This window comes from Cryptomeria japonica, chromosome 3 (genome assembly GCF_030272615.1).
Source record: "Cryptomeria japonica chromosome 3, Sugi_1.0, whole genome shotgun sequence".
Taxonomy (NCBI): Eukaryota; Viridiplantae; Streptophyta; class Pinopsida; order Cupressales; family Cupressaceae; genus Cryptomeria; species Cryptomeria japonica.
The window spans coordinates 794,125-820,426 of NC_081407.1; the positions used below are offsets into that span (position 1 = coordinate 794,125).

The 26,302-nt window shown below is 36.0% G+C and overlaps 1 protein-coding gene across 4 annotated transcripts; it reads left to right on the forward strand.

Moving 5' to 3' along the window:
* The first annotated feature begins 1,618 nt into the window (after positions 1-1,618).
* LOC131041162 (protein RTF1 homolog) lies at positions 1,619-26,092 on the forward strand. Of its 4 annotated transcripts, XM_057974150.2 has the most exons (4): positions 1,619-1,974; positions 2,400-2,604; positions 14,919-15,224; positions 23,888-26,092. In XM_057974150.2, the coding sequence occupies exon 4, from the start codon at positions 23,971-23,973 to the stop codon at positions 25,843-25,845; it is 1,875 nt and encodes a 624-aa protein (XP_057830133.2). In that variant the 5' UTR covers positions 1,619-1,974; positions 2,400-2,604; positions 14,919-15,224; positions 23,888-23,970; the 3' UTR covers positions 25,846-26,092. The 4 variants fall into 4 exon arrangements, with proteins under 4 accessions (XP_057830133.2, XP_057830132.2, XP_057830135.2 ...); XM_057974149.2 differs by lacking the exon at positions 14,919-15,224; XM_057974152.2 differs by lacking the exon at positions 2,400-2,604.
* The last annotated feature ends 210 nt before the right edge of the window (positions 26,093-26,302 follow it).

A 26,302-nucleotide genomic window follows, 5' to 3' on the forward strand; every position in this document is an offset into this window, starting at 1 on the left:
GAACAACTACTTTTTCCATTTGTAAAATTGCCTACCATTTTGTAGTTCACATTTTTGTGTTATACTTGAAGCATTTGGAAATCCACTTTTTGTTTCAAGTACATATTTATTCCAAGTAAAATGCACTTTCCTTGTATGCTTGAATTTGTTAACAAATTTTCTTCCTTTATACATATTTTTAGCCTTTTTTTCTTTTGATGAAATTATATAAAAAATGCAATGTCACGTCTTCTAAAAAATTAGGTTGTAATTTTCAACTATTTTTTTGGCTTTTCTTTAATTCTTTTTTTTGACAAGTGGATGTTTTAATGTCCAAAAACACACAAAAAGTAGTTTTAACTTGAATCTATTGTTTCTTTATAGAGATCGTTACACTTATATTTATTATTATTTTAGTCATATAATTTTTTTTGTTGAATTATTTTTTAAAGGCGAATAAATAGATTAAGGATATATTATTTTATTATGAATTTATAATCATTTTTTAGAGTTTTTAAAATAATAATATAGATCATATTTTATGATTTGTCATTTAATGAGGTTTTACATGTTGATTAGAAATAGTTTATAATTTTATTAAAATTATTACCATTGATCCAAACATTTATCAAAGGTATAACCACCATACTAGGTGTCAAGCTATGTCAACATCTTTGTTGACGTGTTAGTTATAAATTGGTCCATGCATCTTGACATGCATATTCTCATATATTTCCAAGATTTGAATGTCATATCTCTGTCTCCCTATCTCTCTCCTTATATGTCTCTATCTCTCGCCGCCTCCCTCCCTATCTCATATCCATCTCTCCATCTCTATCCCTAACTCTTTATCACAATCTCTCTCTTTCTATCTATCTTCCTAACCCACTATATCTATTTATCGCTCTAGCTCTATCTCTCCATTTCTTTCTTTCATGTCTCCTTCTATCTCTATTTCATTATCTTTCCATCTCTATTTGTCTCTACATCTCTTCCTTTCTCTATATATCACTTTCTATATCTATCTTTATCTTTCTCTCTCCCTCTCTCCCTCTATATATTTATCTCTTCCATCCATATCTATCCGTCTCCTCTCTCTCTTCCTCTCTCCATCTCCTCTCCATATCCCTCTCCTTCTCCATCTCCATCTCAATCTCCATCTCTATGTTCCTCTCTATCTCTATCTTGTTACCCCTCTATATCTCCCACTATCTCCCTCTCTCCTTATTTCAAACATAACGTGATCCTATCGGTAATGAAGCTTGATAATATTCTCAATTCAAATGTTTAGTTTCAATCATGTTCGGATCCATGTAAGTGGTTGTATAATTGATTTGAAGCTATCACTTATCTATTGAGACTTTTGTTAAATGACCTACCAATTTGTCTCATGCATTACACAAATGTAAGCAAAAAAAAAGACCAATTTTTTTTTTTAACCTTCCACAACTACTCAACATACCCATTGCACACTAAAGCGCAATTGCTAGTTTTAATATTTTATACTAATAGCCAACTACACTTTTGTTTCAATTTGAACAATTCTTCTTGTGATGTTGGAAGTATTGATATGTTGTTAATAAACAATTTGCATAAGCTTTGTTACCAAACCTTACTCACCGCTCTATCTTATAAAATGTCTTAGGAATATGGTGGAATAAAAAGGGAAAACGTGAAAATTAAAAGTCTGGTAGAGAGAGTCTGCGGCATTATGAAACCCTAGTGATTAGAGCAGTTGCAGTTCCAGGGGCTGGAAGTGGAGGAAATTACACAGGAATTGGGGAGATTTTTGGCAAATAGGGGAGTTATGGCCTGCGTGGAGCCTCAAGGAGGCATAGTGGCTGCTTAGCGTGGAATTCTTAGAGGGCTGGTTATCAATTTTGGATGGGGGGAAGAAGACAAATGTCATTGAGGGAGGAGAAAAGGAATAGGAAAGCGAAAGTTTGCTGATTATAAAAAAAGCTGCAGAAGATTTTGAGCCTAAAATCCTCACGAGTATGTTCTATTTCATTTCCTCTGCATGATGTAAATGCTGGATAAGTTCTCCACTATGAGCTACTTAATATTGCCATATGTTTTCAAATTATATTAGTTGAATGACAAATAGAACAACAGGTCAAAAATAATTTTTTATTCCTTTTTAAGAGGTGTTGACAAACATTCCAAATGCCTTGTCTGTGCATTATCATTACCTAGTTAAGCCGATAGGCTTCTATTGTGGACCTGCAGTCCACAAATTGCCCGAATACCTGTCTCACGCTTATAAACCACCAGAATTTTTACTCTCAAACATTTTGACGGGATGCAAAAATATTTTTACGGCAAACAGAAAGTAGATTTTTTGGGCCCAGAGAAAAAATCTGTCGAAGTTTGGCATTGAGGGTTTTTGTAATTATTATCCTTTCGTAAACTTGATGCAGTGACAACAATAAAAACGCCTTGCTGTTGAAAATCAAGGATAAACATTGTACCACTGGTACTCGGTTGAGAAATTTTTGGAACTGACTAACTTCTTCAATGACTCCCGTCTTTCGCCGCCTTCTACCACCGCCCAAATATCCTATAAATACTGCATGGTAAATTATTGAGTACACGAGCAGTCAAACAAAACTCTCGCACTAACAGGTATTTACATTCTTCCCTTTGTTGAATCGTTGTCTTGTTTGAGAGTTAATTTTGGCATTCCTTTCTCTGTGGTTTATTTTTCTGTGGTACAAGTGTAAAGATTTATATTATGATTGAATTCGTCCAGTCTCATAAATCTCCATTGGCATTCTTGAAAATAATTTATGCTAGGGTATAGAAAGAGGGAGGAATATGGGGTTTTCTTCTCGCTATACCATTGAATTCTACAAACAGGTATAAATAATGTAAAGAGGGATAAATTTGGGGTTATCTCAGGTGTAAATAATGTAAAGAGGGATAAATTTGTGGTTGTCTTCTGCTCGTGTGACCTTACAACCTCAAAAGCCCATTCTGTGCAATCTCACAATAATAGCATTCCATGAGACCACACTTCGTTGAAGTATTTTGTCAAACAGTTCATGCACATTCTGCATGCTTCCACATCTTGCGTACATGCCCACCAGAGCATTGCCAACAATAACATCCAACAAAATTTCACTTTCAATTATTGTTTTAATAATTTTCATGCCCTAATCCAAATATCCCAGTTTGGCGCAGGTGTGTAGGATGCTGGTACAATCTTTTTATAAAATCATTGAAAGTGTTGCACTATCTGAGATAATTACCAATCCTATGTAAATCCATTCAAGATGTTTCGGAAGAGCAGTGCAATTTTCAATGGATTTGGTCATGAATGTACCGATTACAAATGTAGAGTCTTCCAGGTTTACGAGAAATGTGTATAGTCGTCACTATTGTAATTTTATTTTACATCTGCTCTTTGGATATGCCACGAGTTTCTAATGACTTTTGAACAAATCCACTTCGTGCAATTCCTATGATCTAGGAATCCCTTGAAACCAGTTTACTTTGAGGAATTCTAACAGTTTGCATGCCTTGTTTGTAATTCCACATTACCTTCCAAATTGCATGAGTTTCGGACTGTTGGCCTCTCCCTTGCCTTCACACCATCCATCGGAACCCCAACATTCCACCCCAATGCCTTACAAAAAAAATAGCATCGAAATTTCAGATTTGTGTTTCCAGTCATATCATTTCTTTAGCATCATTGATTGCTTTGCAGTTAAATTTTTTTGTCTAAATCTTTTGGATCATAGTTTTGGACCATCTCTTTTCCAAATACCTTTTCCATGCCAATCTTTCACTATCTTCTTTTTCACCCTCCAAAACTTTCTTGATTCTATTTTTCGAACTGTTCAGACCTCTCTTTCTATCATGCCTTGTTCGCCAACTCCAACCCCCCAACTTTCAAACCTTCTTCTAAGTATCCCTTTGGAGTCTAGATTTTTAACTTTCTTGTCATAAGGTATTCCCAACCTTTATCCTTGACATTTGAAAGCATTGTTATCTTTTTGAAGTTGTCTATTTGGACTTCCTCCATTTCACATATCTTGATGGTATGAGTTTCTTCTCACCTGAATCCTTGACACACTAATCATTTCCACCTTACACATCCAAAAGAATATTGATGACTAAGGATGAAATCATAACTTTTTAGAAAAAAAGGTTTTTCCCTACTTAGAAACCATTAATGTGAAAAATGATTTGCAAGTCATAAGCACGTTCTCTTGTGTCCCCCACATGGATTTTAATGTGTTTGTAGGCCTTTTAATTTTTCATAACTATATGGACTTGAAAAAACTTATTAAACAAAGTTAGCTTTTCTACCAAACCCATGCGACTTATGTATGTATTGTTAATGTTTTTTTGTCTACTGTTTGCAGTTCATTCTAGTGCACATTCATTTTTCTATTAGTCTACATTTTGTAGGTACATTTATTTGTCTTTCAATGGAGTTTAAACTAAGCAAGAGTTAAACAGTACATTTTCTTACAACGCCCCTGCTCTGCTTCTGCTCTGCTTCTGCTCTATATGCTTAATAGCAAGCTTATTTCACTCATTCTCTTCTTTGTTTTGAAACAATTGAATATTGGGACAAAAATAAGGTCTGAAAACTATTTGACAAATCCTTAGAACCCATCAAGATGTGAAAATTGAAATTTTGGCAATGTGAAGCCCATTTGGAACGATAATTGAAACTTTATACTGAAAATTTGCCTACTCATTGACCAAAGCAAAGAAGGGAAGTTTGATCATGCCAGAAATTGCTTGAAATTTTGTCTCTTTGTTGCGTTCCAGGCAACAATGGTGAAATATCACTTCCTCAAGTCTTTCACACAATTTACATACTTGTTATAGGTTACTATCTAATTTCCAACTGTTAGTGTTAATTTTAACAATCAGATGTTAATTTTAAGCAATCAGATTATAAAGAACACAAGGCAAGAGACACCAATTGTTGAAATTAGCCTTTCAGATTAATATAAGAACCCAGAAATCAGAATTAGCTCCTAATTAGATTGTTTGCTGATAAATAGAGATAAACAAAATGAACATAGAGACACAAATACCCTGGAAAAACCTCCCTCTTGGAGGAAAAACCCAGCAACAACAGATCCTCAGATCTGATTATGTTATAGTGAATTGTAAGTACAATAACAACCCAGCTAGGGCACAATTATCAGCTGAAAACAAACTTATCTCATAACAGCAGATTTTTGTGTGATTCAAGGGCTTCAACTTGTTTGTTATCTTTGCAGCAGACTGTAGTATTTCGCACCACCAATAAAGTATTTCGCACTACAGCAGAAGTATTTCGCAGCACCAAAAAATGATGATTCTTTCCCTTCAATTGAATGCGCATATATATGAGGCATCGCCTTATTTTGGTCTCACCTTAGGTTGGCCATTTATTGTTTTGGCGTCAACATAAAATGCAAATAAGTCCACACGTTACATTAAGGTGTGTGTTTCACACGTTTCATGTGGAGGAATACATAATGTGCTGCGTGTGAACATTTATGGGTCCACACGTTAGGAAATGGTCCTGTCATAATACAACGTATGGTTATTGGGCCCAGCCCATTACAAATGAACAATACATAACTAATTCACATGCCACATAGTAAGAATGGGTCCACACGTTAGGGAGTGCGCCTTCTTGCCTTTTATCATGATTGGGCCCAACCCTATTACTTAAGTTGAATTCTAATGTTGCCTTCGGCAATCAGAATTGAACTTTTATTTTTCTATCTAGTTACAAATACCAACACTCCCTCTTAACTAGGGAGGAAAATAAATACATAATCGGAATCTTTCAACCAGATTACATGATTAGGGCCCAGCCCTAAGTAATACATACAATATGCAATTTGAACACAAATTTACACAATATGGACCTTTCCATGAAATTCCTCTTGCAATGCCTGCGAAGGATGAATCCAAAACTTCATAGCTTCACACTTTCTTGGGACCTGCATTTATCATCAGAATTTCATGATCTTTCATCATGCACATCCACAAAGGAAGAAAGAGATCTTTCCTTATGCATTCCTGCAAGAATGAATACTTAGATATATACATAAACATTCAACATGAATCATGCACAACCGCAGAGGATACAATAATCTTCTCCACTGAGAAGAACGATCTGCCACACCGCAGAGGGTGAACTCACCTTGCACTCCGCAGAGGGTGGACTCACCTTGCACTTCGCAGAGGGTGAGAAAGAACTACCACCTTGCACTTCGCAGAGGGTGGATGATACACCCAGTGTATCATAGAATAAAACAAGAACACCCGTTAGTTTCAACATAAAATCTAATAGAAGAAAGGAAATAACTTTGCTATAATCAAGTAGAGATCATACATTAGACATATTCTATTAAATCCATCATTAGAGCTGAAACACAAAGTTTAGAAAACCAGCAATAAGATTTACAGAAATAAGGCATTTTGACAGTATCATGAGACTCCCTCTAAAACCCTATCTAGATGATAAATCCACAACAAATTTCCTAACTTAAAGTTGGAACCAATCCTAAATCTAAAATAGAATTTATCAAATTTGTATCCTTAATAAGAAGAAAGTTTGAGTAGACTTTCAAATCTAGATCCGATGGCATGAGCTGAAGTGGGCCTTCTTGGATCATGCTTGTAAACCTGATAATTTTCCTTCTAGAACAGCTGTAAGGATTAGTTTCCAATACATCATTGCTGAAATAAAACAACAAGATCAAAAGTTTTAAGTTTTAACTAAAGGATGGATCAACAAACCAATAGATCAAAAGAGGAAATCTTCACGATTGTGGGGATTTGATACTTCATTTATGTTTGCATCTTCTTGCTCGTCCCGAGTTTGACAGTCCCTTGCAAAGTGGCCAAGCTTGTTGCATCAGAAGCATCGGATGTGAGATAAGTCTCTTGGTTTCTTCCTTGAATGAGGGGTAGAAGAGCTAAAATCTCTATTTCTCTTGAGATCATTCTTCTTCCAATGGCTGCCTTCCTTCTTAGCCAAGAGGACATGTTGCTCATCATGAGGGTTCTTAATTTTTCCTTTCGTAGTCAGCTGAGACTCTTCTTGAATGCAATCTCCCATTAATTGATCAAACTTAGGAATCTCAACTTTGGCACTGATTCCTTGAACAAACAGTTCCCAAGAGGGAGGAAGACCATTTAGGGCAGTCATAGATAAGTCACTATCTTCAATGCTCTTCGCAACGGTAGCAAGCTGATCTCTTAGCTCAGAGATTCTCATGAAGTAAGCAGCAACAGGTTCTTCTTTCTCTAATTTGATGTAAGAGAGCTGATTCCTTAAAGCAAGTATGTAGCTGGTATTGTTGACTTCGTACATCTTTTCCAATGTGGTGAACATCTCCCTAGCGGTCTTCTTCATGGAGATGGATGGCACCAAGTGATTTTTGACGGAGTCTATTATTATCCTTTGAGCTTGGAAGTCCTTCTTCTTCCAATCTTCTGTCTCACTTTCATCCTCAGGTTCCTTAGCATTCTTGCCAACATATTCAGCAAGATCATTCAATGCCATCATTATCTTGACCTTTCAAGAAGAGTAATTTCTGTGACCTTCCAACCTATCTTCAGCCCTGATATAAGAAGCCATGAGGACTAAACCTTTGAACAACATGTCAGATAGGAGCACAAATCTGATCATAACCTCTATATGAACCTAGAGCTCTGATACCATGTTGAAATTAGCCTTTCAGATTAATATAAGAACCCAGAAATCACAATTAGCTCCTAACTAGATTGTTTGCTGATAAATAGAGATAAACAAAATGAACACAGAGACACAAATACCCTGGGAAAACCTCCCTCCTGGAGGAAAAACCCAGCAACAACAGATCCTCAGATCTGATTATGTTATAGTGAATTGTAAGTACAATAACAACCCAGCTACTATGTATCTTTAAGGAATGGGAACTTCTAATCGGAACTACTATGTATCTGAACTACCCATTTTTTCTATGACATTTTTCACACACCTTTTCATTTCTACCTCTTTTATATTTGACAATTTTTATACCTATTTTTTTACCATGTACCTGAACAACCTATTTGGAATACTTGCTGACAGTAATTCTGAGATTAATAATACTTAAAAAATGATTTGACGTGTTAACATGGGTTAATGTAATACTCATAACCCATTATGACAATTTTGAAAAGAATGCAACTCTGTTAAGTTAATCAATAAATCTAATTTTGGGCTTATAATGTTTGCTGTTACATAAGGTGAAGTATATGAGATATATAGTTAGGTTAGTCTTCTTCAGAACATTTTGGTGTTAATGTTCATTCAGCAAAACAAAGTTTTCTCACGTGGTCTTTCCACTGATCCCGAGTTTCTCAATATATGTAATGTCCCTCGACATTAATCATTAAATTTAAATATTTAAATTTAAATATTTCTGTGTGGTCCCCTTTTTTGGCGCCATTGAATTTGAACTATTAAATGTATTTTTTTTCTTTTGTTTGGCCGACTTACCCTTTGGTGGTAGGGTCAAACTTGGTATTTATAGGGATCAAATTTCATTTTTTTTGGAAGCATGTGGAATTTGGGAATAATAGTCTGTTTGATCTGGAGCATAGCTGCCTGATCAGAACTCTTAGCTGGTGCGTAGCTTGAGCTAAGCAAATCGCCTACTTGTTACTGCCTAATGTCATTTCAGTTACATGTGATGCATTGATTTGGTGCGAATTGTTATTGTGTTTCATTTCTGAGTTGGGTCGAGATTTTTTACAGTGGTATCAGAGCGCTTAAGACCTGCCAGCCTGTGGGCTACGGCTTATGCCCTTCAGCCAGAGGGACATCCGTGCTTTAGAGCGAGAAAGGAAGAAGTTCGAAGCGGCTCAAGGAATAGGAGACAGAGGTAAGAAGATGGGGGATCAAGATCCACAGGATAAATTGAACGACTTCATGAAGAAACAGGACCAGACCAACCAAGAATTGCTGAAGGCCATACAAACCCTCACAGCTACGGTTAACCACATTACAGGTGGTTCCAGCAGTGCTGAAGAAAGCCGGCCAGAACATTCAAATGGAGGAGGACATAGCAGAACTATGCATGGGCATATTCACACCCAACCTAAGTTCTTGCCTAGTTCAAATGGACGACCAGAAGGAGAACAGCGCAGCTATGCCAATATTGTGTAGGAGTATTTGAACCTGAGCGCTGAAGCCCAAGCAGCCATTACCTTCGATCAGTTCTACAATGCCAGGCATAGTGACGAAAGACAACATCGTGGAAACAAAGACCTCCAATAGAAAATCAACAAACTCTCATTGCCAACTTTCGATGGATCCGGGAAGATGACAGCTCCGGGAAGATGACAGCTCAATCGTGGATACAAAAGTTGGACACGTACTTTTCCCTCAACCCCATGACTGAAGAAGAAGGTGTCAAATTCGCCATCCTACACTTGGAGGAGCTAGCACACGAATGGTGGCATCATGGCATTGTGACCCAAGGTTTCGGACAAGTTAAGTCATATGCAGAATTCACTCAGAAGTTAATAGAGAGGTTCGACAGGAAGGACCTAGAGGCATACTTTCAGGAGCTGACCAGGCTCAAGCAATTTGGCACCATAGATGAATATGTTTCAGAATTTCAAAGGTTCGCTGTGATGGTATTTGATGTCTCAGATAGAAGACTTACCTTCTTCTTCATCGAAGGGCTGTCTGATTCGCTTTGGAGCCAACCACCTTAGAAGATGCCATTCGAAAGGCCTTAAGCCTTGGGGATTCCACCAAGAAAGGGAAAATCACCATGAAAAATGCACCAGTAGAGCCGGCCAAGACACCCTTCCTTAAGACAAATCCCCCACCAAAGGCATCGCCTATGGATCTACAGGGACTGTCAAGGAATGAACTTCGCAGGAAGGGTTTGTGTTATTATTGCAAGGAGAAATGGAGCAATCAACACAGGTGCCAAGGAAGGGGTCATGTTTATTACATCGAGGTGGTTCCCGATGATGAAAGTGAAGGGGGGGCCACTGAACAAGACAACATGGAGGAACAACAAGATGAAGGCTCGGCTGAAGGCACTTTGGCAACATTTTCTGGAACACCTCACTTTCATTCTCTCCGAATGAGAGGGGTTCTGCGAGGACAGAAGGTGACCGTGCTAATCGATGGGGGAGCCACACACAACTTCATAGACAAGAAGACGGTGGCAAGGTTGCGTTTAGAGACAGAAAACTTTGAAGGATTTGATGTCCTGGTAGTGGGAGGGAATATCCTTCCATGCACAAAACGAATACCGCAAACAGAGCTGATTATGGGAGGCCATAGGGTGAAGGAAGACTTTTATGTCGTAGACATTGGTGATATAGATATAGTCCTTGGGGTGCAGTGGCTCCACTCCTTAGGAGATCATACTACCAACTACCAAACTCTGGAGCTAAAATTCCAGCACGAGGGCAAGGAGGTTGTTCTCAAAGGGCTCTCGAGAAATGGTCCTATGATGGTGACAGCAAAAAGGATGGAACGGTCTTTCCGGCGGAATCAAGTCGCTTGGGCTGTGGAATGTTTGGTCACAAACACTAACGCTCTGAAGGAAGAGAGAACATTCCATAGTGATATACAGATGATTTTGGATAAGAGATGGAGGGTCTTTCAGGAAGTTCTAGCAGGTCTACCTCCTAACAGGGGGTTTCAGCATGTGATAGAGCTCGAAGAAGGGGCAAAACCTGTAATCACCACCCCATATTGCCATCCTCGGATGTACAAAGAAGAGATAGAGAAGGCTATAAAGGAATTATTGGATATGGGACACATTCGCCCAAGCTCTAGCCCCTTTGCGTCATCTGTTGTCCTAGTCAAGAAGAAGGATGGGACATTTAGAATGTGTGTTGACTACAGGGCTCTCAACAAAAAAACAATTAAAAACCGTTATCCCATTCCTAGGATAGATGAGTTGATAGATGAGCTACATGGAGCAGTGTATTTCTCCAAAATTGATCTGCGTTCAGGCTACCATCAGATTAGGGTCAGGGCTGAGGACGTGCACAAGATAGCCTTCAGAGGTCACTTTGGGCATTTCGAGTTCTTAGTGATGCCATTTGGGCTAACCAATGCCCCCGCTACTTTCTAGTCATGCATGAATCAGGTATTCACCCTTCAATTACGGAAATTTGTGCTGGTTTTCTTTGATGACATCCTGGTCTATAGCAAAACATGGGAGGATCATCTGAAGCACATAGAGGTGGTACTCGATATTCTAGAAAGGAACTCTTTCTATGCCAACATGTCTAAGTGTGAGTTTGGGATGACTGAGATTCTATATTTGGGTCATAAGATCAGTGCCCAAAGGGTTAGTGTGGACAAAGAAAAGATCCAGGCAATCCAGGAATGGGCCACCCCCAAGAATTTGACACAGCTAAGAGGGTTTGTGGGCCTTTGCAGCTACTACAGGAGGTTTGTGAGGGGTTTTTCCCAACTTGCAGCACCCTTAACAAACTTAACAAAAAAAAGGGCTTTCAAATGGAATGACACAACACAACAAGCATTCGATAAGCTCAAGGAAATAATGAGTTCGTGTCCCGTTTTAGCCATTCTAGATTTCTCTTCTCCTTTCTTGCTTGAGTGTGATGCTTCGGGAGAGGGCATCGGAGCTGTATTAATGCAGAACAAACACCCTATAGCATATGAAAGTAGGAAGCTCACCCAGACTGAAAGAGCATTCTCGATTTATGACAAAGAAATGTTGGCTATCATGCATGCTCTTGCCAAATTCAGGCAATACTTGGTCTGCGGGAAGTTCGTGGTGAGGACAGACCATAATAGCTTGAAGTATTTCCTTAACCAGCGAGATTTGAGTGACTGCCAACAGAGGTGGGTAAGCAAGCTACAAGCCTATGATTTTGATATCGAGTATGTAAAGGGTAAAAACAATATAGTGGCAGATGCTCTATCCAGGAGGCCTTATCTATGTGCCATGTCTGACATATCCGCTGACTGGCGGGTAGCGATCACAGCTGAGTATGCCAAGGACTCATTTGCTAATGATATCTTAGAGGGAAGAATGGCTGACAATCAATATCAGGTGGTTGAGGAACTCATCCTCTATAAGGAATGGGTCTACCTTGTGCCTTGCTCTAAGGTCAAGAACAAAGTCATTCAAGCCTGCCATGATACCCTCCTCACTGGGCACCCGGGGTTCTACAAGACATACAAGCAGGTAAGGGAGCATTTTACTTGGAAGGGGTTTAAGAAAAAGTATTAAATAAATATAAAGAGTTTTAATAATATTTATTATTATTATTTATATAAAGGTGAGTTAAGTAAATCAATAAATTATGTATTGATTTTTTATACGTTTAATATAATTTATTTTATATTTTATTTTTAAATTTGGTTTTAGTTGTAGTTTTTAATATAAAGTTAAAATTTTAGTTTTAACAATTTTAATATAGTTTTATTTTTATTTTCAATATTTTATTTGAAGTACATGTTAATTTTTAAAATTTAAATATATTTATATTCAATTCATTTATAATAAGTTTTAATTATACATTTAATAAAATTTATTTAATTTTTAATTTTTAAATTTGGTTTTACTTGTAGTTTTTAACATAAAAGTAAAAATTTTAGCTTTAAAAATTTAATATAGTTTTATTTTTATTTTCAATATTTTATTTGAAGTACAATTTCAATTTTTAAAATTTAATTTATTTAATGATTTAACTATATTTACATTCAATTAATTTTATAATAAGTTTTTAATTATTGAGTTTATCTTTCAATTAATGTCTCTCTATCTCCTTACTTCTCCATGTACTTCTCTCTCTCTCTCTCTCTCTCTCTCTCTCTCTATCTATCTATCTATCTATCTATTTTTATATATCTCTCCCCCTCCCTATTTCTATCTCCATATCTCTCTCTCACTTGCACACATAAACACATTCCCTATTTCTTCCTTCCTATCTCTATCTCTATATCTCTCTCTCACTCACAAACACAATCCCTTTTTCTTTCTCTATATCTCAATATTTTTTTCTCTCCATTATTTTATTTCTCTCCCTTTGTCTCTATTACTTGTCTCTAGCAACTCCTTTATCTCTCACTTTTGCCCCCTTTATATTTATCTTCTCATATCTCCCTTTTCCTCTCTATTTATATCCAATTTTCTCCATCTCTACATGTTATTCACTCTATCTCTCCCTCCATCTCTCCTAATCTTTATCTATGTATACATATCCTTCTCTACTTCTCTCTCTCTATCATCTTATATCTTTAGCTTTTTATCTCTCTATCACTTCCTATATCTTTAACTTTTTATCTCCCCATCTCCCTCTCTCTCATTGTATCCCTATTTCTATCTCAATATACCCATCTCCCTCTTCCCCTCTTCTTCCATCTCTCCCTCTATATCTATCTCTCTCACTCATTCCATCTCTCCCAATTTATATCTATCTCTCCTTGCTATCCTTATCTCTACCTATCTCTATCATTCTCTCTTTCTATATCTCTACTTCTTATCTCTCCTCTCTCTATTTCTCTTCCTCCCTCTTTATCTATTTATACATACCTATCTCCCCTCACACACTCATACACACACACACACACTCCCTATTTCCCCCTCTCTATACAAATCTCTCTATTACTTGTCTCTATCACCTTCTTTCTCTCTCACTCTGCCCCCCCCTCTCTCTCGCTTATTCACTCCACCTCCCCATCTCTTTGTTTCTCTATCCTTTTGTCTCCCTCTCACTTCATCCTCTATCTCTTTTTATCCTTATCTCTCCCTATTCTTCTCTATATCTCTAATTCTCAATCTCGGTCTCTCTATTCACTCCATCTCTTTCCTTCTCTTGCTCCTTTCTCTATATCTTTCTATCTACATATTTATCTACCTATATTTCCCTATCTCTTTATGTCTAGATCCCTCTCTCTATCTCTCTCTATATATGCCCATCTCTCTATATCACCCTCTCCCCCTCACACTCCACCTCTTTATATATTGAGCTCTCTCTCTCTCTCTCCCCTTCTCTCCCTCCATCTCTCTCTCCCCCCTCTCTTTATTTCTCCCCAACTCTCCTATCCCTCCCATCCCTTATCTCTCCCTCTCTTTCTCTTCCCATATATCTCTATTTTTTCCTATTTCTATTTCGCTTTTTCTTCTCGTATATTTGTATCTCTCTCTTTCTCTTCCCATATATCTGTATCTCTCCCTCTCTATCTTCCGCCGTATTTATTTTTCTCTCTTCCCATCTCTCTTATTTACACTTCTCTCTATTTGCCTATCTCTTTTTCTCCCTCTCCCCATTGTCCCCTCTCTCACACTTCCACTTATATCTCTCCATTTTTCTATCCATATCTCTCCCTCTTTGTCCCTATTACACGCACGAGTGTAGTATTGAAAAATGGAGTGTGATTATCTCTCTCTCTCTCTCTCTCTCTGTATCTTTGGACATGTCTGCCTCTCTCTAGCCATCCATCTTTATCCCTCTCCCTCTTCCTACACATCTATATCAATCTCTTTGCCTCTCCATCTTCATCTCTCCATATTCGTTTGTCCATATCTCCCTCTATCTCTACCTCGTTGTTTATACATCTCTTTTTACCCCTATATATCTCCCTACCAATCAACCTCAATATGACACTTGTATGCAAACAAATAGACCATAAATTTTCATTAATTGACTTTCCAAACCTCTTCGGTGTACCCATTGCACAAGAAGGTGCAATCGCTAGTGGTAATGTTATGGGGTTAACTCTTTCTCCACAAGTGTACATACCAGCATATACTTTGTCCTTATTCCTGTTGCCCCTCTTTTTGTTGGCACCATTAGTTCTGCTTTTATATTAGATTTGCAATGTACAGCCATTTAAGGGTGAAATTTTTTTTTATTGAACTTAACTAGTTTTTCTATCACACCCATATTAATAAAACCATTTTATTGTTGGTTTTTCACTCCTATTTTTCTTCCAGGTAATGGAAAACAATTGGCCACCTCTAGAAATTATAGACATCTGAAGTGATTACTTTAACCAGCCCACTTTACTACAAACTGAGCTATCAACTGCTGTAAATTTGTGGAGAAATTGTACGGACAATATCATGACATTTGCAAACAATGTTGTAGCAAACTATTGTGAGATTGTCAAATGCGCTATGGAAATGACTGAGGGTGCAAACCATGTTCAACATTCTGAGATCGCAACCATGCAAGCAGCTCTACAAAGATTTCATCTAACACGTGGGAGATTAGAGGCTCTCTTCAAGAGCTGGTTTATGGTGAGTACTATGGAATGGGCGATGCTTCTATACTAATATATGCATTCCATATTACTTTGGATGACATGTAGTTTGCATGGAAAAGTTGCAGTTAATATTTTGTAAAGGATATATTTATGTAGAGTTTTTTTCCTTTGGCTCTCCATTAGAGCAGCCTAGAAACAATTATGTATTGCTTTCCCAGTACAATTGCACATAGTAAATAAGAATAACATATAAGAATAAATTCCTTTTGGAACTCCGCCTTTGTTGCTCTTTGGTTGTTCTTCGGTGGAGTATATTTATCTGAAGAGCAACAATTATTCAAAATATAAACATGTTAGAAATGGCTTATATCTTATTTCTGCTATATTTTCTACAATCATTAATATGAGTGCTGGTGAAATTTCTATCTACAACCTCTTTGTTCTACAATACCGTTGTGTGTTTGCCTTCTATAAATATTCTATAGTTTACCACTTCTAATATAAAGCATTGGTTCATATAGACTTATGAAAAAACCTGTGCAACAAGACTCTCTGATAAAGATGGTATGTCTGCATGAAAATATTGTACAGGTATATAATAAAAAAAGATGCAGCAATATCTTAGTATGGCTTCTTGAATGACGTCTAGAGTAAAACAAAATCCTAACGTCAACATTTTCATTAGGAACCAAAAAACCCATCAAAATGGCTTTCAGAAAAAGAGCAAAAGTCAAATGATTCAACAGAGGTTTAGGAGAGAATTGCAAGAGTCAAATGATTCAACAGAGGTTTAGGAGAGAATTGCTAAAGAATCAAATCCTGATGCATGGTTGGGGCAGTTACACTAAATAGAAAACTATTAACCAAAAGAAATGGCAATGTTAAAATGCAAATATGACAGGGACAAATAGAAAAAGAAATAATTTAATAAAGAATACTTGCCAGATAAAAAACATGGGGATGGGGGAGAGGACCCTAGGAGCTTTGGACAACTAAGGAAAGAACTGTGATCCACTAATTTTTTCCAACCTTGTCCTACATTCAGTTGATGCTGGAGATAGAGGCACTAAAAAGATTAACCATATGCATAAGCATTTCAAAATCGGTTGCATACAAAAAATGTTGTAAATTGACAAATAATGAAGCACATGTTACTGAAAAGTTATGTCTCGTACAATAAATGGTGTTTGTTTTCTATATTTTCCACCAAGTCCATTTCTAGTCATGGTGGATTTATATGGAACAATCAAAGGCACTAAAAAGATCAACCTTATGCATAATACAGATGCACAAGCATATGGATTTCAAAGAATCGATGTTGTTCAATTAATCAAGGAGACAAAGCTCCTTTAAATAGAGTTACAAAGACGATGTTTTTAAAAGAAACAATCATTAACTAGAGGCAAAATTAGAAACAACTTAAATGACCATTAATAACACACAGAGAAAGATATTATTCTAATAGCCTCCCTTAATGGTCATTGTTCTAACTACCAAGAGAAATAACAGAGAAGGTTGCCCCCTTCTTCTCAGAGCACATTGCAACAGAAGACAAGAGACTGCCACTAACTCTGCCACTTGAGATGAGTCTGCCACGGACCCTACCAAAAACTGCAAAACTTCTGGAGATACCCAAAACAACACCAACCGTCCAACCTAATGTTGGAGAACTGTTCCTCCCTGTAACTAGAGACACACCAAGAACAATTGTCACAATTTTGAGGAAAAATTCGGCAGACCCTCCAAATTATTGCAGATGAGCAAGATGCTCGAAAATAGACTGCAAACAAGAGACTAGTGTAGATGTTCGCACAACAACTCCAAGTGCAACTAAAAATAGACTGTAGCAAAGTACAATTTTTGAGGAAAAAATCATACACTGTCATGTCCCCTCTCTGATCATTATATATATAAAGCCTAATTGAAATAATTATTTGAAATTCATTAATTATTATTATTAATTACCAATGCATGATTATTTGGAATTTATTAAACATTATTATTAATAATATTCTTGTAAACATAATTTACTTATTCTTAAATGTAAACATGATTTATATATCTAAAATAATAAATATATAATTTAGTTATATTACTTGATTAAATAATAGTGAACCAGTAAGGGATAGTGGGGCATGGGTTGGTGTTCAACTTTGGGTATGATCATTCGATTATTATGAACATACATCTGGCTCCATATCATTAAAAATTACAATTGGTGGTCAAAGTCACCGACCTCTTCTAAACACTAGTAGCCATATCATCATCGATAATTACAACTCATCATTCTCTAACCATATTGTGTAATCTACTATTAAAGAGACATAGCTGGCGGCAATCAAAGAAAGATGGAATCAGGAAATGAAGAACGATTAAGTTATATTCCTAAGTATTACGTATTGGCTAAGACAGAGGTTATTGTAATGGATGGAATGTCGATAGTCATTGATCTATATCCAGTAGATGAAATGATATCTGATAGGCATGAGTATTTGTCCTTAAGAGACGTGGAATAGTCAAATACCACGTACCATGAAAAGTGACTTCAAACGGTGTTAATAAAAATATGGTTATTAGTTAAGTATATTCGATCATACTAAGAGATTAAGACTATTATGTAAGGAAAGGGAATTATAAAAAGTCATAACTGTTGTCATGAGAAGATGTGATCCTATTCAATGGACATATAAAAAGTATATAAAGAACTTGCAATGTGGAGGATGTGGGGGCACATAGGAGAGAGAGAATCGGAACTATTAGGCAAGCCATAGGCAGCAAACATTCTTGTTATCGGTGGTATGCATGAGGATGGCTTAATACGTATGCCTATATATGAAGCCTGATAATGTTTATGCAGACTTTAATAGTAATATTAATATAAACTACAATAAGTATGACAGTCATACTTAATATATGTGGCAGACCACGTCAGATCTGTCTGCCTTTTTCAGCCACCATTATACTAACCTTTATGTTTTTAGGCAGTAGTGGTATTAGTGATTTATACAAAAGGTATTTAGCAAATGTATTAATAATTGGTAAATTATTAAATAGGTAACTAATAAATATATATGATTTATAATATAATATAATGTATTTATTGGTATTATGTTCAAATCAGAATAAGGAATAATATAAGGGTTATAAATATAGGTATTGATATAATAATAGATATTAATATAAAATTATAATTAATATAATATCTTTAGAAACTGCTCTGCAGTAATGCATAATAACTCATACAATTAGTAATTAATAAATAAATAAATGATTTATAAATAAATCAGAATAAGTTTAATTAACTTGTATGATAAATTGGTAAGTACTTGATAGACTAAAGAAAGATAGAATATCATAGATTTGATTCGCGTTACGATAGATCTGACTCTTATTATGTCAAGTTAGTTTAGGTCATGAGTACTTTGAAATAGATTAATTATGGTTAAAATAGACCAAACCTTAGTAGGGGACATTACATAAAACCTCCCATTATTTTTTTCAGGGACAAAAAATATTTAAAAACCCACAGATAATTTTTGAGGACAAAATTATTAAAACCCACAGATTTTTTTAAGGGAAAAAAATATTAAAACCTATCAAAAAATTTTTGTAGGTAAAAAAAATAAAAACCTGAAACAAACATCGATGCCTAGAAGCCAACTTCACGTTTTCGAGGCACAAAAAATGAGGTACTGAGAAGATGTTGAATGCACGAAACCTGAGGTACGAAGTTCAATGCATTGAGACAAGTACATGCACAAATTTCAAGACAAATTCGTTGGCACAAAATTCGAGGCATGGAAAACAATGCACCCAGAAAAATTTGAGACCAACCCAAAAAAGCTCTTGAAAAACCCACCAAGAATCTGAAATCAAAATACAAATCCGACGGCGCAAAAAATGAGGCACGGAAAACGATGCATCCAAAAAAATTTGACAATGACCCAACTGAGGTCTCGAAAAACCCACCAAGAATCTACAACCAGAATAAAATTTTGACTTGAACTGAAAGGTCAAAACCCTAGTCAAAAAATTGCAGAAACCCTAGGCGGCCTTGAATGAACCAGATGGAGCAAAAACATGTGGAGAATAGACGTGGATCGAGGGCAAAGACATGTGATGCAATTTGCAGCAAAAAAATCCACGAACTAGAAGCAAACCACTTCAAAAAACTTTTGAAACTTCTTCTAAAAAGTTCCTTTCGAAAATATTTAGAATTACAAAGAAATTTAAAAAAAATTAATTCTCTGCTCTGATACCATAATACAGATGCAAAAGCATATGGATTTCAAAGAATTGATGTTGTTCAATTTAATCGAGGAGACAAAGCTCCTTTAAATAGAGTTACAAAGATGATGTTTCTAAAAGAAACAATCGTTAACTAGAGGCGAAATTAGAAACAACTTAAATGACTATTAATAACACAAAGAGAAAGATATTATTTCAATAATGCATAAGCATTTCAAAATCGGTTGCATATAAAATATGTCTTAAATTGACAAATAATGAAGCACATGTTACTGAAAAATTATGTCTCGTACAATAATGGTGTTTATTTTCTATATTTTCCACCAAGTCCATTTCTGGTCATGGTGGAGAAATATGGAACAATCTTGTTTGCTTTTCTGTGCACAACTGAACCCATTCATCTATAACCTTTGTATCTCTTTCTAATTTTCTGAGCCTTAAAGGAAGGTGAGACTTTATGCATGTCTTCCAATATATAACCATAGATCACAGATTTGCAGCGCTAGCCACAAAGTTCCCCCATTTCTTGAGTGTAGTGCATGTGAGACAAACTCTGGTGCAATATTTGAAATCCCTCATAAATACTATCAATGAAAACTAGTACATGACAATAAGTAAATGGGAAAATGGGAGCAAGGCTTGTGCATATCAATTTAAAAAAACCTAAGATCAACTTGGTTTTCTTGTTCTCAGTCCATTTCTAGAATCTACCTCAGCGTTATTGGATTAAGTGCAGATGTATATTCATCTATAGCCCAGGTCAGTATATAAAGTGAATGTTTAACAAAGAACATTGATTTTAGGTCTGTAGTATAAGAATTTATATGTTATGATATTCTATAGTAATTTTATGTTATGTTATGATATTCTATTGGATCCATAAAATCATAAAATCCTGTCCTGACTCTTTATCTTCAAAGGGTGATATATCATTGTTTAATCCCTAGTCTTGCTTTGAAGGACTGAACATGATCTTGTTTTTCCTTCTCTATCTTTACTCTTTTGAAACATGCATATTATGATGAAAATTTAAGGATAAGCATTGCTGCTAATTGTATTTTTTCAGTGGAGTATACTTTTTTTTTAATTCAAAAAGGAAAAATAATACATACAATAGTAATAGAAAGAAAGAAGAAGATCGCCTACAATTACGCTCACAATAGCAAGTCCAGGTATGTACAATTACTTGTACACTCTCATAGAGCTACACACTTCTAATTATTCTCTTCTTTAATACACAAAAATTACTTACAATAGCAAGTTTAAGTATGTGCAATTACTTGTTTTCTGCAGTTATAGACTTTTTATAATTATACTGCAACGTTCACAAATAATGGATTTCTAATTAGTTTTGATGCATTTGAAAAGTAGGATTTTAAAAGATGAGCTACAAAAAAGACAAGTAAGACAAATGTATGTAACCTTCGAAGGAAAATGGTTCTACCCAAACAATGAATACAATTACCACAAAATATATACCAAATTGTATTACACAGTGACACATGTATATAGACCTATATGTTAATATAATTCATTAGGTAATATTAAATTCCATTTATGTCTTCCATTATTAAACTATCGGCTTATCCCTTGCACCTCGGAAGTGCTAGTATTAAAACTAACTTTTAGTGTTGTCCATATACATTGTATTCCAATAGTATTAAAATTTGTCAATTGAGCGATGGCTTGGATTGTTGTTACCCTACATATGCATCTATATTAAATTAAATCTTGAGATTTATCACTGAAATGGTGGTATGGACTGTTGTTACCCTGCATATGCATTTGTATTCAGTTAAATATTGAGGTTTGTCTTTGGAAATTAGGACTGGACTGTTATTACTTTGCATACATAAGTTCTAGGGTTGTAGCAATTTCATTATCTATTAAAATTTTCCTTGACCATTATGTTAATCAATTGTACTGTAATGTCCCCAAATTATAAATACCCAGATTTTTGCCCTAAATCACAATTTTTAATTAAAAACAAAGTAGGGTTAGAGATACCTTTAACTTTGATTGAGATCCTGCAAACAAGTTGGGAACCATTTACAATCATAATTCATAAAATAGATATTTTAATTAGAAATCATCAAACATATATTAGAATTAACTGCTCAAATCAATTTGAGAAAGCTCAACCATAGAAGAGCTAAGATAGGGTGACTTGATAGGGTGCCCTAGAAATCCTCTACCCTAGGCCCAAGTGCGGACCTTATCCCTCTCTTGGCCCCATGTGGCCCATGCCATCCATACGAGGTGGATTACCTAGTGAGGTGTCTTATAACCGTTCCCCCCAATCTTGTCACTTCTATCCTACTTCCCAATATCAAACATTCTTAATGCATTCATTTACAATGACAGAGAGCATGAAAAGCATTCACAATAGGGTGCCCTGGAAGTCCATCCTTTCTAAGCCCAAAGACAGTACCCTTTGTAGCCCTTTGGCCCCATGGGACTCGCTGGTCTTATACCATGAGGTGGCGTACCTAGAAGATGACCCCAACACCATTCCCCTACTTATAATCCCTTGTTACCCCTACCATGAATAAAAAATGGAATATATATAGAACATCCTATATTATGTCACGTATTATATATAACTATATATTAAACGGCCTTAAGCAACGGCACAATATGAATCAGCAATGAACAGATAGAAATAATATTCATTATGCTATATTACAGTCTCATAAACAACAATGCATCATTAATCAGCAATGTGCAGATATAAACAGATTCATTAGGCTGTATATATCACAAGAAAACCCATACCAAATCATAGATACAATATCAACTGTTGTATGCCCCAATTGGTTATCAATGTTAGATCCGATCTCTTATTTTGTCTTATTTTCTGATTATAGATGAGATGCTTATTTCCCATTTTATTGCACAATTGATGCCCCATTTCAAATGAGTTGATTTCCCTTTTATACCTTATCATTGAAGGAGTCACAACCTTCCACAAATGTTTCCTTTTGAAAGGGTGGAACCCTCCATCCTTTATCGCTGATCTTGAGTCCCTCAACCTTCCACAAATGTTTCCTTTTGAAAGGGTGTAACCCTCCACGTTTAATCGCTGGTCTTGAGTCCCTTTTTAATTTTAATTTTATGTCTTTAATTATTTATGCCAATGTTTCTTTTCAACTTTATTTAAATGCCTAAATTATCTTAGTGATCCCATTAAGGCTGTGATTAACTTGGCGAGGCATGACATGGTGATATTTTCTCTTTAGAACTTGTACGGTAGTTAGAGGAAATGCCAGGCAAATAGGTTTGTGTCAGAAATTGTCCCCTCTAAACAGGGGTTCCTTTATAAAAGTGTACAGCTGGCAACATTATGAATAATGCACAAATTGATACTACTGTAGTGATATAAACTGCAGCAATGACTTAATATATTAGGATATAATGTCTTCAAATGAATCATTACAAATATAATAGAATAATATATATTATTTACTGAATAATATATAATATATATTATTTACTGAATAATATATTATTTGCAGAAGCAACTCTGATAAATATATCTGAATGTCTTTAAGACTGAACTCTATAAGTTCATTCGTACAATGACCAACTGAAATTTGGAAATCTCTATCATACCTGTTGATCATATATATATATATAATTTATTATCAAATCCCATTTAAGAAGGGAATATTACACATACTTATTACAACTAGGAGAAGTTCATGAAAGTCATAGTTATGAGTTTTAAACCTAGTAAATATTTTGCTTGACTATAAGTTCTCTTTAAACCTACATGCAATACTTTTACGGCTGAAAGTGTAAATATTTGAATTTTATAAAGGGAATTAGTATTGTGCTTATGTTATTAAGTGCATAGGCATCACGTTTAGTAGTGCTTATGAGCTCTTTTTCACAGCTGGAATGGTAAAATGATGATTTCAGAGGGGCAAATTAGAGTTTTTGTCATAGTTTTACTCTTATGCTCATTTGTACGACACTAAAATTTTGAAAATACTTATGAGGGGGCACATATACGAAATGGTTATCATGTTAGTTCTAATTTTTAATCAACTCTGTTTAAGTGTATGAAAAATATGGAATAAGGGAGTAATTTTAAAGTACTATATTTGTTTATATAAAATAATAGTTTATCTACTACAATCATTCACTTTTATATCTTTTGTTTGAGATGTTGGAAATCTACTGTATAATTCATCAAATTGTTCTTTGGACATAAACTTCATGACTGCGCATATAAAGTGGACTTCAAAGATATTAGAAAGTTTTATTACATGGTTATATTAACAGTATAATTGCAGAATTGGTTAAACAACTGTTCTATGGTACAGGAGCATTGCGATTATTCTAAGTTAATTATAACTGATTTTTGAGTATTGTTCTAAGTGAATAATCTTATATCAATTTGAGTTTGTAATTGGACTGATGCTTTTCTGTTTACTTCCATCTCAGGATAAATGATTATATTTGGTCACACACATATAGAAGCCCTTTGAAGGTTGCATTTGTGGTGGTCGTAAAATTGAGCGAGGCGTATGGCAGATCTTGAGAATTTGCTGCTTGAGGCAGCTGGTCGAACTAGTGCCCATGATGGAAAGCATAGGAATCGAGCTCCAGCAAAGAGGAAGCAATCTGATTCCTATTCAGATGATGGCAGTGACTCCAATTCTGATAACGGAGATGATTCTGATGATGCAGGAACAACAAATAGAAAGGCATCTGGGTCAAGGATGCCTTTAAAGAAGAGATTTGATTCTGGTGAAAAGGACGATGATGGTGACCATATAGATGATTCAGATAGTGATGGATTATCGTTTGGGAGTGATTTGTACAAAGATGACGAAGATAGGGAGCGACTTCGAAAGATGTCTGAACTAGACAGGGAGATGATTTTGGCAGAGAGAGCAGAGGTGAGGGATAATTTTTTGATGCGGAAGAGGGCTGAAGCTCGACAAAATGAGACTAGGAATCAGAGGGGAAAAGATATAGGGCCACCATCTTCACGGATGCGCTCTTCTGTGAAATCTACTAGGTCAGTGAAAGAAAATGCCTTAAATGAGTTAGTTGCAAGGAGACAGAAGGCACAGGATTCAGATGTGCAACGAAAGCGAAGGGACACTGCTGGGTCATCTAGAGGACGGGATTCTTCACCTGACAGACGAAAGTCTCATGCTAGCCCTAGTGTTAGTCCATCATCCTCTAGTAACAGGGATCAAAGCCCAAGCAGTCGTGGAGATTCAGAGGAAAGTGATGCAGAAGGCACACACACCGATAATCCTTCCTTTGATGATATTAAGAGTATAACAATCCGGAGATCAAAGCTTGCCAAGTGGTTCATGGAGCCATTCTTCGAAAAGATCATTGTGGGTTGTTTTGTGAGAATTGGCATTGGTATTTCAAAGTCAGGACAACGTATTTACCGTCTTTGCATGGTCAGAAATGTAGATGCAACTGATGCTGACAAGCAATACAAATTTGAGAATCGGATTACTCACAAGTACTTGGATTGTGTTTGGGGCAGTGATGATAGTGCAGCTAGATGGCAAATGGAAAGGGTGTCTGATTCACCTCCTCTTGAGAAAGAGTTTAAGGAATGGGAACGGGAAGTAGAGCGCACTGGGGCCAGAGCTTTACATAAAGCTGATATAGAAGAGAAAAAAAATGCACTAAATGATATAAATAATTTTGTCTATTCTGCAGAAACTGTAAAGCAGATGCTGCAGGAGAAGAAGATGGCTTCTGCAAGGCCATCAAATCTGGCTGCTGAGAAGGATAGGCTAAGGAAGGAGATGGAGCTTGCAGAGAGCAAACATGATTATTCAGAAGTAGAAAGGATCAAAACAAGATTGAAAGAATTAGAAGTCCTTTCAATTCAGAGAAAAAGCAAGGATGCAAAAGCCATAATGCTTGCTGAGATGAATAAGAAAAACAGATTCGAAAATTTTAAGAATGCTTCAATGATCAAGCCGGCTAACTTTAATCTTAAAGCAGGCGAGGCTGGGTATGATCCTTTCTCTCGTCGCTGGACTAGATCACAAAATTATTACAGTGCAAAGAGTAGTGCTACTGAAGCAAATGCAGAAGCAAACAAAGAGGCAGATGCAACTCAGGCAGGGGAAGCAGCAACAGCTAAGGCATTGGAAGCTGCTGCAGATGCTGGAAAGCTTGTAGATACAGAAGCTCCTGTAGCTGAAGGCACAAAGTTATTCAGTTTGCATGATTTTGAGCTTACCATATCACTTAATGGACTGCAGAAGTTTGGGGGTGCTCAGGGTGCCCACTTGGCTTTTATGGCTAGAAAGCATCGGATTGAGGCCACCTGTGGAGTCCAGGTTCCAAGCAGTGACGGAAGGAGGCATAACTCAACTTTATCTGTGACTGATTACAAACGCAGGAGAGGCTTGCTGTGAAAGAAAAGAACAAAAACAATTCGTTCTTCATTGCTTCACTTTTTCAATTTTGAAATGGAGCATCACACAATAGACTTTCTATGCCCTGATTGGTTTGCATGCATGCACTCAGCGAGCTCAAGTTTCCTGTAGCATTATTGTCAAATGATTATATGATTTGTGTGATGATGGTTGGATACGTTTGCAGGTTGGATATATTATATGTTTTCCAATTTAATTAAAGTCTAACTCTTCTTTGCATTATAAACATCAGGAGAACTATAGTTGTCTGCTTTCATTCAATCCGTGTTTGAGATGAAGACAAGCTAACTCTGCAAAACTCAAACTAGCGTATGAAGGCTAACATAAATATAGTTCAGGAGACTAATTTGTCGAGCAGCATGAGAATTCTGAACACTAGCCATCTTCTTTAGATTTAAAACATACTTATGAGCATGGAGTGTTAAAAATATAAATT

Coding starts and splice junctions, on each gene's coding strand:
- LOC131041162 (XM_057974150.2), top strand. CDS start 23,971: ATGGCAGATCTTGAGAATTTGCTGCTTGAGGCAGCTGGTCGAACTAGT.